Source organism: Nothoprocta perdicaria, unplaced genomic scaffold, assembly GCF_003342845.1.
Source record: "Nothoprocta perdicaria isolate Ctin4 unplaced genomic scaffold, notPer1 scaffold_17, whole genome shotgun sequence".
NCBI classification, from domain to species: domain Eukaryota; kingdom Metazoa; phylum Chordata; class Aves; order Tinamiformes; family Tinamidae; genus Nothoprocta; species Nothoprocta perdicaria.
In genome coordinates, this window is record NW_020454871.1 from 840,723 (window position 1) to 856,199 (window position 15,477).

Genomic DNA, 15,477 nt, shown 5'->3' on the forward strand with positions numbered 1-15,477 from the left:
AGAGCATGAGGTTTCCAGTGACCTTCGTTGTATCACGAATTCGATTTATGGGGATGGAAATCTCACATCTGCACCTCGACATATTGGGAGGTACATTACAGTGATATAAAAGTTTAATTTTCTCTCCTAAACTATACCTGTTTAAACCAATAAAGAAGTTACACCGCTTTTACTCACTCAAGTGTCTTCAGCAGTTATAAAATGTTGTACTGTTTATGCAGAATTCATTTAGAATGCAAGGATGTGACTTACAAATGTCTTTGAATCATTCACATAAATATGCATGCACACCATTTATAACAGTAGCCTTGATGAGAACACACAGTGTAACTGGCTGCAAGAAACGCTTAAGAGGTTTACATTAAAACAGAATATAGAAGGGTGGTTAGAAATCACCGAACAGGTGACACCTTGCTCTGATAACCTGGTGATAAAAACTGTAGGGTATGATGTATAGGTTGTGGCATCCCCACTTTACCACACAGGCTGAGCTCTGTTCTTAGGACACCACTCAATTTTAGTGAGACCCAAAGCAGATCTTTTATCACAATTGTAATTAATCATTAAAAAAAAAAAAAAAAAAGGCATTGCATACTAAATGGTTCACCTGAAAACAAAGACATTCAGATTTTGTTTTCATTATAATGCTTTGTAATACAAACCTTTTAAAAGCATAATTACTACTTGGTTTGACAGAATGATTTGCTTCAATTATTAAAATACTCTCCTTATTTAACAACAACAAAACCCCTTAAATGCTGCAGTCAACAGGCACAATCAGAAACTTTAGAGAACCTGAAGAGTTCTCGTCATCACAGAGAGCTTTTCTGACAGGAATGATTAGGTGACTTCTAGACACTGTTCTTGCTAACTCTTTATATACAGTGCTTTAACAGATCAGGAAATTGCCTGTGCTGGCTATTAAACAAAACAAAGCAAAAATACTTTCAACAACACGAGAGAAATCTAAATTAAGAAGAATCTACACCAGAGAAAATATAATTAATATTCTATTTTTAATCACTAAGGTAAAATATTCATATATTTGAAACTCAAGAAAGTCAGATGAGAAATATCACAAAACTGATACTTCTACAATGGTTTAGATCAATTTATGATTTATTAATCTATTGGTCATGTGCAGACCTAGTCCCACATGCAACCCTATTAAAAGGGAAAGACCTCCATTAAATCCATAAGCATAAATCATGTTGCACAGTTGTGTCTAGAGAATTTACCTAAAAAACAATTCTTCTTCACAAACTGGCTAGTCAGAGCACAACACACAATCCCACATTTTTTWAAAAAATCATCATATAAATATAATTTAAGATACAGACAAAAGCCTATTGTCAATCAAGTTACCAAATCAAGTTACTAAATAACATTCCTATTCAGTATAATACTAAATAATGCCTAGTTGTCTAATGAAATAAGGTAAGCATTAGGTAGACCATGTATACGAACAGTGAAATATTACCTAGGACAATTCCATGTATTTTTATTAAATGCTAAGGCCAAATCAAGCCTTTCTGGAGACCAGCCACCAGTGCCAACCAGCTGCTTTTCAGGCATCCTCCATGAACTATGATGATTATTCCAGAATGGTTCTATCAACATGTATTTGCATCCACCCTAACTACTGCCAAACAAKCCCAAGCTGCTAAGGCCATTTTTCTGGCAATAGGCTAAGCGTCGTTATAGAGTGGAAATACAGAACCATTATACAGACAGGCCAAGAAGAGAATATCCAACTGCACACTACAAACCAGAATGTCACAACTGCAGCACACATGTTTAAAGAAAAAAATCCACCAAAAAAAGAACATAGCCCTGATGCTTACAGGAACTGTATTCGATATATTGTTTAGACACAACAAAATCGCCCTACAGTCATCCTTGTTGACAGGTATCGCTCCTCATTAATCAATCTTAAGAAAGGACACCTATTTRTGAGTTAAATCATCTCTCACCTCTTCCTAATAATTAAGATAGGCAGCCATCAGAACGGCCAGCCACTACAAGTTTTATTTATAACACAGTGAACTTCGCTTTCAAGCATTAAACTAGCAAAATGTTTAGKGGAAAAATATTTCCACTGCTCTGAATGAAATACTATTCAAAACTCTTCAAACCAGTTTCCTGGTCTCAGCAGCTGAATTCACCATAGCTAAAATGTTTCTTTCTGTCCTAGAAAAATGCAAAATTGGGAAAGGGACTCATTCATAGGCAATGAAAATAGAAAGAAAACCTATCAGGCCACTGCCAGCAGGAACTGCTCTATAGCAGTTAAGAATTAAGAACTTCCTTTTTTGAAGATCCCAGTGAGAGAAGTCGAGCTTACCTGCAGAAACACTGTGGAATCTCCCCTTGGCCATACAAAGGGAACAGGAATGGCGTATTGCCGTAGCGGCCAAGGCACTGAAGAAATTTTTTGGTGGCCTGGATCCCATCCAGGGTGCTGCAATCAGCCTCCGACACCATAGCGATGGAGTGAAGAATGAAGTGCTGCAAGCTGGGTGTTAACTTCCGTGTTCCTAAGAACTCAGCAAAGGTCCTATTCTCATAATCTGAAAAGAGAGAAATGCAGGGAAATGATATAGCCTGACGCTTCTACTTTCTCTGGTGGTTCAATTTGAAGGAATACTTTTGTATTTCAAAAAGATCAAAAATGATCATAAAAGAAAACACGCAGATCTTTAACATCAGTATGATTGAAAATAGGTAGTTCTATTTTGTGAAGGCTAAAACATTTACTCTCAAAGTGCTTTTTCTTAGAAGACAGAAATAGCATCACATTATATCACCACCAAAATACTTTGAAATCACACAAATCTGCTATATATGAACTCCATATGAGACTGGAGTAGGATTATCTAGTTTTACAGATTATCTGAGCACCATCTAACTACGGCTTCTTCAATTAAGCTACATTCGACCTATACATACTTGTCATTCATATAACAATTTTTGCTTTAGATTTAACGTCCTAGGAAAGTGTGCGGAGTATTAGCCACATGGTAGAGAAAAATCCACAGGTTTTACCACAAGTRGGGTGGTACAGCTGATTCTTGCAAATTACATAAATATTTACCCATTTAACATAACATCTGGGCAAAAACTGTACTGTTGAATCCATATCTATGTGGTTAGAACATAGAGTGATGTGTGGATGAGCCATTCATACAGGGTTTGAATCCAAAGATGAGATAGGAAATATATATTCCAAGTATATCAGACTGATGACTTCCCAGCAAACAAGTATAGATGAGACAAAACATGACAAGGATGAAGCAGCCTATGTCCGCTTTAAATTAATACTACTACTCATGCACTTGGACATCTACAGAAAAACAGAAGGCTTTTAGCCAACACTGAAGGCAAACATTGCCTCTAATGTTACTGATATATCTCTAAAACACTATAATAAGTTGAATTATCTCAATAAACCTTGAATTTTCTTTTCTAGGAAAACTTTTTTTTTAAGGAATAATATATTTCATACCACTTAGAAATCCATTCTTAAGCTTATTTCAGCCACATGAAGACTCAAGAGGAATTTGGGAGTMCAATGCTGCGACCAGCATTATCAGGCCATATACTCTGTCTGAGATTCAACCACTGTTTTATTACAAATGTACTTCACTACCTTTATACAGCCATGCAGAAAGTAATAAAATGTATTACATTTTCTTTTATTTTATTGTCTTTCTGTAAAAGTCTTAAGTTTTTCTAATTCTAGCCTTCTTATGTAACTGAAATTTTTATAGAAAAAGCTTTAAAGAAAATTCTTCACTGTCATTAATTCTCAATGTTAAAAGCCTGTCTTCCCTAATGAATGCAATGATTTCACCAGGCACAATTCTAAAGTTCTGAAGTCTTTAAATTAGMCTAACCTGACTCAAAATATTCCCAATGACTTCCCTGAATACTTTAAAATGCAGGAACAAAATCTGTTTAACTACCACTGGACATAATAAATCTAATGTCATCCAGGTAGATGAGCCAATGAATTCACTTAAAATTGATGTGGTGTCTCCTTTTTCACTTAATAAATTTTCTAAATACCACCTATATTTTTAATCTGGATCCCGCAAATTCTTCCCTCAGCAGTAAACCTCAAATTGCCTATAATCCATAAACCAGTTTAKTTCAATGCGTTTTTCCCCTTCAAGATTTCCTAGAGTTCATCACAGCCTCTTTGCTTCCTAATCACATCAGATCGCTCTCTGTATTGACCAATTCTACCTTGCATATGTTTGAAATCATTTTCTCTGCCACTTGTACATAAYCTAAGATCATATAATACCACGGCAGCTCTAAACTCAAGTGACCAGGCCAGCATTAATAACTAACAATTACTTCTTCTGAAACCATTGCCTATCAAAAGCACTGAAATGCTTCCCTCTTAAAACCTAGAGTAATGGTTTAAATATTCCTTTTTTTCATTACTTCCTTTTGATAGATATTACATTTTTTGGCCTTAGTTTACTGTCAGACTGAAAGCACTTAGAACATCACTCTATTCTTTGTAGCCTTTGTTCACAAAACCAAACAGCCTTTCCTTTCCACTAGCCAATTTCCCTATTTTTTTTGTATAACATGGCTATTTTTTTGTATATTTTTATTTTTTGTATAACATGGCTCTAATCAACTCACATTTTCACTCCTCTAGGTAGCTCCATAATTGATAAGGATATTTGGCACTTACCATCTTCAATGAAATTGCATTTCATTGCAATGAAAGTCACAATAAAAGTACATTTACTTTCAAAGTTAAAAATTCCATGTTCAGCATTTCTAATTTTGTGGCAAGATACTCTCACAGGATTTACATATTATCTCCAAAAAGATAATCAGGTGCATCACACCATATTACAAAATCCTTGAAGGAAAATAAATACTTAAAAACTTGGCTACTCTGCTATATGAATTTTTGCTGCTAAAGAAGAAAGAAAATAATTAATGATATTATGGGAACTGAAAGTGTAAGAGATTAACTAAAAATTCATAGTGATGTGAAAGGCCAGGAAAAGGTCAAAGCATCCCTTGAAATTTAATATTATAAAAACTGAAAGAGTGAAAACACGAGAGCTATCAAAATTGTGCTTAAAGGAATAAACTCAAAATGAGAATGTTATGTAATATTCCAAGAAATACTACCTTGGTATTCATCAGGGTGTTGCTCATACTCCAAACAAAACGTCAAAAATTTCATTAGCAATCTCTTTTCCACCATAGTGAGCTGCTTGCTGTTGAAGACATCTGCTCTAGAGCAAGGTACCTAGAAAACATTTTTTTTTTTTTTTTTTATCATTTTTGGTGTTTTATATAACTCATGTGGGAAAGGCATGAAATAAGACTATAGTTGATAACCTAACAAACATTTAAAGTTCCCTTTTTCATTAGAATTGTTTCTATTCTCTTACAGATTTATACTATTTTCTAATATAGCTAAAATAATATTTTAGGATGTTTTTATTATGAAAAAATATTTTCCCCCTTTCCTTATTTTGACTATTTCTCTTGAGTTTCAATTGTATCTCTCATATCTCCTATTACTATTATCAGACTAGTAACTTCTCTCTTACGCAGACAAAAAGACAGATCATGTCTACCCAAGGAATTTTAAAACCTAAAACCTGTGCATCTTTAAGATACAACAGCTGAGTCTCATACTAAACGTGAAACTGAAATAAAAATTTATGAAATTAAAACAAAAATTTCAATTCAATATACTAGCTTACTGTTACAAAACCCTCCTGAATAAAACAATTTCAAAAATTGACTGCGAAAAGTTTAGGTTAAACACACATAATACATTCTTCTACGATACCTGTTCCACTTTTCCTTCTCGAAAGGCAAGAATTCGTGTGGCATTTTTAAACTCTGCGTATCTGCTAACATTTGACTTAATGAGAAGGTCAATTAACAGACCTCGGGAATAGAGCAGCTGCACAATAAACAAAAATAACATAGTGAGTAAAGAAAAAGAAGCATTAAAAGCTTTACTAAACTTTACTAAAAATAGTAATTTCAAGAGTAAACATTTGTAAGATATTTTCTATACTATTTAGTCACAAGCAATGAATTAAAATCACAGCAAAATAACATCAACATAGAGCACATTCAAAACAAAATTAACTGAAGAAACCACAGAGACAGACGACCACAGGAGAGAAGGTCTCAGCCCGTTGTTGATCTTATTTTATTAGTTTGGGAGTCATTCTACTACTTCTATTAAAGTAATCGAGGTTCTCAAAGATAGGAGAGAACAATGGGATGAAGTTCTAGTAGGTTTTTCCTTTCTACTCCCTTCAATGTCTATCACTGGACAGTGTTATCCATATTTAAAGATTGTGCATAGTAATCTACATGGATATATTTAACAGTCTCCTCAAAATATTTTGCAAAAGAAAAATAAGAAGATTAAGCACTGTATTTTGAGAAAATAAGTATATACTGTGAAGCATAGAAATTAAAAAAAATGTATGGTAAATACATCTATATTCTATTATCTTCTAACTAAAGGCACACAAGAATAGCAATTGAACAACATCATAAAAATAGGTCGCTACACAACTTTTATGTTATGGACTAGCTGCAGTTTTTTTTTTTTAAATACAATTTATTGCAAATCAGTTTTTCATTCAACTGAGAGCTAAAAGTGGTACATTTTATTTTAATAGACTGTCAGGGAGAATAACACAGGAAAAAGTATCTATCAAGGTGAACATGACTAAAAGAAAAATTACTTTTCATCTTGACAATATCAAATGCCTACATGTAAAGTAGTTATAGGTAGCATTTCAGCCCTATAAACACCAAGATTTTAAAACGTCTCATCATTTAAAACAAAGTAAATGTACTTGTATGAAAAATCATTAAGTTCCTACCTTRGAAACTAAATCAATATTAAACCTTCTGCCTTCTCTAACAATTTGTGCATAGGTGATTTTCTTTGGTTCCTGGGCAGCATTTTCTGTGGGTGCCTCTGTTTCACCCACATCCGAAGCGGGCTCACCCGAAGCTGGATCGGGAGAACCCTCCCTCTCGGGGGTGACTTCTGTTTCATTCCCTCCGGTCGCACTTGCTGGGTCACTGCTTGCAGCCGGTTCTGGCAAGGTGTTCTCCACAGGAGCACTCTCCTTCTCCGGGTCCTGAGCAGCCCCCTGGGCCCCAGAACTTCCAAAGAGAGGCAGCTTGGACAAAGCGCCGGCTTCTTCAACATCTTCTGCTGAATCCTGACTGATTCAGAACACGTGGGGAAGAAGAAGGGTGGGGAGGAAAGAGAAAGGAAGGACTTTAAAGTTGTCTTAAAAACTCGTTTAAACTTCTGAGTTATTTTCTGTGAAAATACTTAAAATGTCCTTTTCCTGGTCAACTGGGGTGTCACCAACTAAAGAGCTCTGGATTTCTGACTGTAAAACTAGCACACAAGACAAGCACTGGTGGGAGGGTGTGGGGAGGAATGAAAACACTTGCCCTTTTTACATAGAATCAATAAATTCAGCTTAACATGAAGAAAACAAAGTTCCACACATTATACAGCTATATAAACAAAGAAATCTAGTATTTTTTTAAATGCACAATTTGATTGCCTTTTTCTTACAGATAAAAATCTTTAAGATTAAACTACAAAAAGACATTCAAGTTAAAAGCCAAACCTAGTTCACTGAAGGAAACAGAATTACCAGGTATGACTAAGACTACTTTGCATCTAATAGAGCAAGTCTTCCCGAGAAGCATGGAATTTCGAACTGAAGCATAAGTTCATATTAAGTTTAAACAAAAAAGTTTATTTTTCAAACTCTGGTCTTACATTCTGAGTAGCAGTTCAAGTAATAGCTGTAAAGAACAGTGTACTTGCATAACTTTTTTTTTTGTAATAAGGTATTAGAGTTCATAAGTTTAACCATGCACCAAACAATTATCAACAGAATTCAGGTATTACGTTACATTATTTTCACCTTTACTAACTTTTCACAATCTTAGATTTATTGTGCATGTGGTAAATCTAGTTCTSATTAATTCCTAACGTGCTTAGGACGAAGGCAAGCAGGCCAAGGGAGGGACATTATCACCCATCAGTATTCTATACAGTCCATTTCCTTGTCATAATGACACTTTTCTTTAATATTCCTCTTAAAAAGCAGACCTCCACTTTTAATCTCATCTACTCTTTTTATCTTGAACTTCAATGACACCTACCTTAGAAACTAGTACTTTTGAACTTTGAATTTTGGTTTATACTACCAGCTGAGATGAATCAAATCAGTGTCATTATAAGTGAAAGCAGTTCAGCAATAATTTCACACTATCTTTTTATCTTCATACCACAAGCCATTAATGCACTGAATCAACAATTTAATCTCAGCAGAAAACTAATGAACTATGATTTTTAAGGTGACCTGCAAACTACAGTATTGAATTTCAGTAACTACCAAGATGGTTAAAATTCACTGAGCAGCAAGGAATTCTTTGGCACCCTTCTAAAAACGTTCCTTCGCTCATCGGCAGCCGTAKAGATGGAAGCGGGAGGAGAAATTCCTGTTCAAGTCATTAAAGAAAAGAAATTCTGCCTCCTTTCAAGGGCTTATCTCCTTATGATCTCAGGGGCTAATGAAAGCAAGAGTTTAGTGTAAGCCTGGCGCACAGTCCCCAGCAAGCATGGGGATAAATCGGATAAAATACTGCCCCGGGAAGTACAAGAACTGCTGGAAGGAAACAGTCATGAATGCAGTCAAGTTCTTTACAGTAATTTTTTAGGTCTCTTTATACTGTGTACATTAAATACATGTAGAATATCAAAGAAAAAAGTAAATACTGTGTCAAATGTTTCCAAAAACAAAACAAAACAAAAAAAGAATACAACTGACCACTCCATTTCAGGGGCAAGGTGGAGTCAGTTTGGTTTAGGAATTCARAACGCTGTGTCAACAGACCAAAAAGCCCTATTGTCACCAATGTAATCACTAAAGCTAAGCTTTTATTTTAGCCTCTCTGAAGCTTTATAAGACACAATGCAAATTCAGGACAAGTTTTTCCTCCTACCTTTAAACTGCACAGATCAAGCTCATTTTAAACTTACATATATATTTTTATTTTTTAATCATCAAAGTAAAACTTGGCTTTGCAATGCATTTTTGTCTTTTTTTTTTCCTGTATCAACTTGAAACACAACATAATAGAAGTGTTATATTTACAGATTTTTAAATTAATCTTACATATTTTTAAACTAAATTCAATTCCTGCTAACTGAATAGGTAAATCCGTATGATTTGCAGTTCTATACACTTTATAATGGACGCCTAAGAAACATACATAATCTAAATTCACGGCATCTTTCCTATAGGAACAAATATCCCTGAATAATGTATATAAACTGTATATAAAAATCACTTAAATTGAACTTTTGTGCAGACAATATTTCTCCTAACTCAGAAAAAAAAATACATCTGCAGACAAATTGTTGTGTAAATTTAGAATATTATCTTCTRCCATTCATCAATTAATGGTACTAACAAAGGAATATCTTAAAATGAATGTGTCTTATTAATGCCTTGTAACAGCAACCCCTTCAGATAGGTCAAATGAAAAATTGCCAACCAGCTGGTTAATTTATTCAGCACAGGTGTTCACTATTTATTTTTCAGCCATTTGCCTTTTTTCAATACAGCTTGTTGTAGACACAGTATTCTTTTCCTTTGATGGATGCACTTTGTTCTAAGGCCATTCATTTCAGATTTGCGCCGTGTATATTATACTGCTACCCAGCTGTTTATTCTTTCAAAATAAATGTTTAATGGTTACTTCATAGGAGTTATAAAAGTTAAGCAAAAACAACAGAATCTAGCCAGAATGTGTAAATTGTCAGAAACACAATAATTGACTCTCTCAAAAAGTTTTAAGTTAATTTGGCAAACTTTTTCTTTGATAGTTTTATTAGTCTTAGAGGTCTTTGTTGTATTTTTTTTCCTCCCCTGATAAATGGAAGACAGCATTATACTGCCAGATTAAATTAAAAATAGTATTAAAACATGGAGATCCAACTAGACTGCTCACTTGCAGCAACCTGCAACTCCTTCCTGCTGGGGGACTCTCCTTGGAGCCAGCCATGAGTCAGTTATCACCTCTCCAGTAAGGGCCTCCCTAGGGATGCAAAGCTAACAGACTATGAATCTTTTAGTCTAATTTAATGTTCATTCTGAACAATATTCATTAATGCAATAATATTAAAATGTTATATATATTGACATTGCTTTAAATCCAACATGTTTTACATGCAGTAAATGTTGGTCAAGCTGCCATTACTATGCAGCACAGCTGTATTCTGKAACCTTCAAACTGTGTTCCTCTAATTCTTATATTATACTTTTTTTTTTCTAACTCTGAAAGAAACAAATGTTTCTATACGAATATTGCCAATGTTGCATTCAGCTACCTATGGTATTATCTAAGAAACTCAAGGTTAAACTTTAAACTACTATTCCAATAAACCTTTCAGGAAGTCATAATAGTTCAATGATTCAATTCAATGCAAAACCTGTAAGATATAAAAATAAACAGAGAGAAACAGTTTTCAACTGAGGCCCACACAATTTCCATTCATTATTATTATGCTTAAGTACTATTTGAGACCACTGCTTAACAAGGATACTTTTAGATATTGCTCGATGTATTTTGGATAATACAACACCATGAAAAGCTTATTTCTTGTACAGCTATACATAAGAAAGTATCCTATATACACCTAACAACTGAARTCAAAAATGAGATTTCTGTTCCTAACTCCTGCTAATGCAAACAATTATGAATACCTAACGGGAATATACTTAGTCACATAATTCTAAGAGAGCATATTACTCTTGACCCACTTTGCAACAATTCTCCCCAGAAGTAGAGGTGTGTATATCAAACCAAGTGTGTATCTTTTGCATTTTGTAAGCAGAGAAAGAGCTGTTACTTCAAATGCAAAAAGGTGACAGCCCAAGGTGAACTGTTATCAGGAACGTTCGAGCATGGCAGTTCATTCTCAAACCCCACTGGCAAGCACTGTTTAATGAGGAAGCTGAAGGCACTGAATACAGAACTAACAGAGGGGAAGTATTGTGTTGTTATTGCAGCATAGCTAAGTATTTCATAATTACAGTACTGCTAACCATTCATGCTCRTATTCTTTTGTTCATCTTTCACTTTAAATGCACAAAAAGGGAAGGTCTACTTATGAGAATGGGAATATTCAAAGTACTGTAATATGTAACGAATCCAAACCACCAAATAGGAGAGCTCTGCTTTTGCCTGCCAGCTAACAAGGCTGCAGGATGAATATTCAAACACTGCAACCTGATAAAGCAGTGTACGAAGAATCTTCCTATGGAATTACCTTTGATGGAGTATGGATAATTTCAACACAAGAACAAGGACTCCTACTGAAATTTTGCAATTCTTAGTTCTTTTTCAAAGGAAGCATGTCGGGTTGCTGGTGATGAAAAACTTAAAGCCAAGAGCACAATGTAATTCTTTGTGACATATAAAATTATTTGTAAATTATTTGTATATTTCCATATTTATACTTACTTGCCAAAACAGAAGTCTTCTACATGTTCAATAGTTTTATCTGAGTTGTCTAGAGAAATAACTTCTTCATTCTCAAGGATCAGTTTTCTCCAGTCTTCACATTCATCACTGACTTCAGTTTTCTGCTTAAAAGAACAACTATGAAATTGCAAATTTGTACTGCACTAACTATTCTTAGACTACAAATGTCTAATGATTTGTCTTTTAACACTTCTACAGTTTTACTTTAAAAACTATAATAAAAATAATTAGGGCTGGTCACTTCACTGCAATATGTCAACATTTGCACTACATTATTAGCTCAATTAATTTGAAAATACAGCATAAAATGAAATTCAAGTTTTAGTAGAAATTAAAATATAGCATATTTTATAACACAGAATTTAGGTTTATCACAGCCAGACTAGTCAAAGTGTTTTTGAGTCAAAGTTCTTTGAATAGCATAAAATGCAATGATCTGAGTATTATACAAGTCTCAAATACAGGGATATTTCATGTCATTTAGTCGTCAGATATTAGTTTTCAGTAATGTAGCAGACATACAGCAGTTCCATTCTAGTGTCAATATTTCCCCAATTGAGAACACTAAGCATATATCTGACATATATCCATAATACACAATATACAGGGACATTAAGCAGTCTGTCTTTCATTTTTCTATCTAGCTTTTCATGTTAAAGAATGTTAATAGCAGTAATTTGGATTTTTTTTTTTTTACCTGTTTTTCTTTAATCCAGGACAATAATCCTGAAAAGCTAAAGCTGGCCCAATTTCCACCATAGTAATTTTTCCTGCAAAGAAAAAAGCAACAATGAAATATAACAGACCGAATCGAAACTTTTTCCAATTGTTTTTCAGAAKTTTTTTTTAGTTGCATTCAAACATTTTTGCTGACAAGTTTTACGTGCACAGAACACACAAACTGGAATAATGTTTTTCAAAAAAATTTAATTAGATGGAAAATTTCCATTTTCATTCAGAGTATGTGATGAGATTTGGCCSCCTTCTGACAGAACAGACTCCAGCCTGTTCATTATATCTGTAGACTCGTTATCCAGGAAAATGAATAATGGTGAGAGGAAGCGCCCTGGCTTCGGTGAGGAGCAGAAGAACATGCAACCACGTGCACACGTGGTACTCCTCGAGCCAGACTGCCTCTGTGCCTCCAAGCCCTGCACATCTGTATTTCCTGTAGGTATCACACTGGCAGTGTCCCAGGGCCTATCGTGACCTACCAGCTTCGTCACACTGTCACACGAACGGGGCCGTACTGCTTCTGACTGATGCTGGTACAAAACCTGGAATAATTACATCATATGGCACTTCCTCTGTAAAGTGGACAGGGTTAGGGAATCCCATAATCATTCCCATGCTTAGGCAAACTGAGCTGGGATCCAAGCAGTAGAATTCTCACTTCTCTTTTCCATTCTGTCAAAAATAAATGAACTTTTGCTTAGCAATTCCTGACAGAATAATTACCATACTTATTAAGAACTGTTTACATTTCCTGCCAAAAGCACCTCTAAACCACATATACTGTAGGTGGAGCCAAAGGAGCTGATTTGTACAAAACGATCGTATCTTCAGGAGTACTTTTCAGGGTATATTTAATACCTGCTGCCTTGGAAATTACTTGTTTAAAATTACAGAAAATTAACAATCATATTGTTCATCAATAAATGGTCTCTGCTCTTCTTTTTTTCTATCACTAATCTCCTAGCCATACAATGAATGAATTATAGCATGTTATCATGAATATCAGATCTTAAGTATTCAGTAACCATGAAAAAAGACTAATTACATTTTTTAGAAAATGCTAGTGCTTGGGGGAAAAAAAAAAGGCTACTTGTATGTATATTTAACCTTACACACTAAAAAAAATGTTRAGGAAGCAAGGTGAGATTTGTGTTTTATAGAATAGTGTACACTGATAAATTCAATAAACCTGAAATCTCACCATAACACACTCCATTTCTGAATTGTGGGGATAAGTRTGATCACAAATGAATTAAATTCAGGTTAGATTCCCCAGTTTAGGCTAGGCTGTTTTTGACAAGGGTTATATGTGCTGACAAAGGCTTCATTAAGAGTGTCAGTCCCTTCACGGTACCAGGGCGTGATGCTGTGGCCCATGTTGCTTACTTAGCATATGAAAGACAGATGTCTGCTAAACAATCCCTAATTGTTCCTGACTAGAAACTGACCTGAAAAAGTCTTTCAGCTACTGCAAGGCAACAGTGAGGAACATAAATAGGACATCTTTTGCAAAGAGGACAAAATCCGGCTTTCACTGAATAAAGGTGGCTTCAAGAACACCATATAGTGCTTAAGGCCATGATCTGGGAGGACTGGACCTATACTATAAAAATTAAAAAAATAAACGCATGGGTCTTCCATGCAATTTAGTCTATGCAGCACTTTATTCATTCTGAGCAGAAGAGATCCATCTGTAGATGTGTTACCAACCAGCAGCTCAGATCTTCTATGAAAAAGAGTTAATATTTATCTCATTATGGGAGTGATAAAAACGTGTGTACTTGGTTTCACATGAAATATCATGAGGTAAGAATTAACTGAATTACTGAACTCTTCATTCTTCCAGATTTCAGTCTGTAAAACAGCACCTACAAAGATCTTAAGGTCTATTTAATTATAAATAAATTATGAACTTATAAATAAAGCTTTGCTTTAACATTCAAAGGTACACATTAGTCACTTGCTCCTTCCTGAGATTCCACTGAAAAGACCAACATCCATAAATGATCTGCCACTCCTGGGAATTCAGARAAAAGATAGCCATGAAGATTTGCTTTCAGAGAATCTGCAGCTTTAGCTGCAGGTTTCCGTGGCTATGGAATACAATGTGCCTGCCAGAGCGAGCAAAGCCACTGATCACACAAACTGAAGAAAACACCTGCATCAAACAGGGGTGCTTGAACCTGTACTAATATACATTTATGCATGTTTGGAATATTTCAATTTAATAAACTTTCAGTAAGAGAAATTACTATACTAACACACAAGTAAAATTATGTAACTTTCTGTGAAAATGTCAGACATCCATAAGGCAAACGCCCTGTTCAGGTGGATTTTTCTCTGAAGCTGCTTTTGCTCTTCACCACCACTGAAGTGAACCAGTCTCTGCAACCCAGCCCTCTGCTAGCCCCTCCTTTGGTCAGCTATGATTTGTAATTAGTTATTTGCGCTGTGTTCCATGGTGTTTTTTTTAAGAGTTAAAATTCAATTATGCCCTAGAAAGAATGAAGTTTCAAAAGATGCTGTTATTTCAGCATCCATTTTGAAGTTGGTACAACACAGTTAAAAAAGTCACTTTTCTATGAGGTTATATTGAACACTGCATTTCTTCTTTTTCCAAAATTATATAGTTACCTGGATGCTATTCACTCTAAATTTCTCTTGTATCACTTGGATTTTCATATGAATTTCAGTCATACTGGTTTTAGTTCAGAGTTTTTGTATTCTGGATTTGTAGTTCAGAACAGACAGGAAAATTACTTAAGAAAATTTTGTAAATTTTTGGAAATACAGCCCAAGTAGAGTTTTATCTGGGGAAGAAATTTAAATTTCTCTTCTCCTACATGATTTTAAGTACTTTTTCTCAGCTGCTAACACYGTCTTCTTCCACAAATACTTCAAAAAAAAATTAGCAAATCCCATTCCAGAACATTCTGAAATTGCAAACTCATTCCGGAGTCCAAGCCAGGAGGACCAGGTGAATACTTAGTATTTCCTTTTGAAGACAGTGAGTTGAGAAATTGTGCACTTAAAGCATGAGACACACAAATAAGGCAGAACCAAGAGCAGAAAGAGCCTTTCACGCACCATGTCTCCAGTCTGCCCTTCTAAGAACAGCCATGGTAGAAGAGCCAAACGTGG

At 34.8% G+C, this 15,477-nt stretch overlaps 1 protein-coding gene across 2 annotated transcripts in view; it reads right to left on the minus strand.

Annotated features, from left to right (window-relative positions):
* CHM (CHM, Rab escort protein 1) overlaps positions 1-15,477 on the minus strand; it is a 55,337-nt gene that overhangs the window by 25,442 nt on the left and 14,418 nt on the right. The window contains exons 3-8 of one of the 2 annotated variants that reach the window (XM_026035969.1): positions 12,299-12,371; positions 11,581-11,702; positions 6,897-7,248; positions 5,837-5,953; positions 5,164-5,284; positions 2,345-2,570 (exon numbers count right to left, since the gene is read on the minus strand). In XM_026035969.1, the coding sequence (XP_025891754.1) occupies positions 2,345-2,570; positions 5,164-5,284; positions 5,837-5,953; positions 6,897-7,248; positions 11,581-11,702; positions 12,299-12,371 (1,011 nt within the window). Of the gene's footprint in view, positions 1-2,344; positions 2,571-5,163; positions 5,285-5,836; positions 5,954-6,896; positions 7,249-11,580; positions 11,706-12,298; positions 12,372-15,477 lie in introns of both variants that reach the window. The other variant, XM_026035967.1, reaches the window with a different exon arrangement.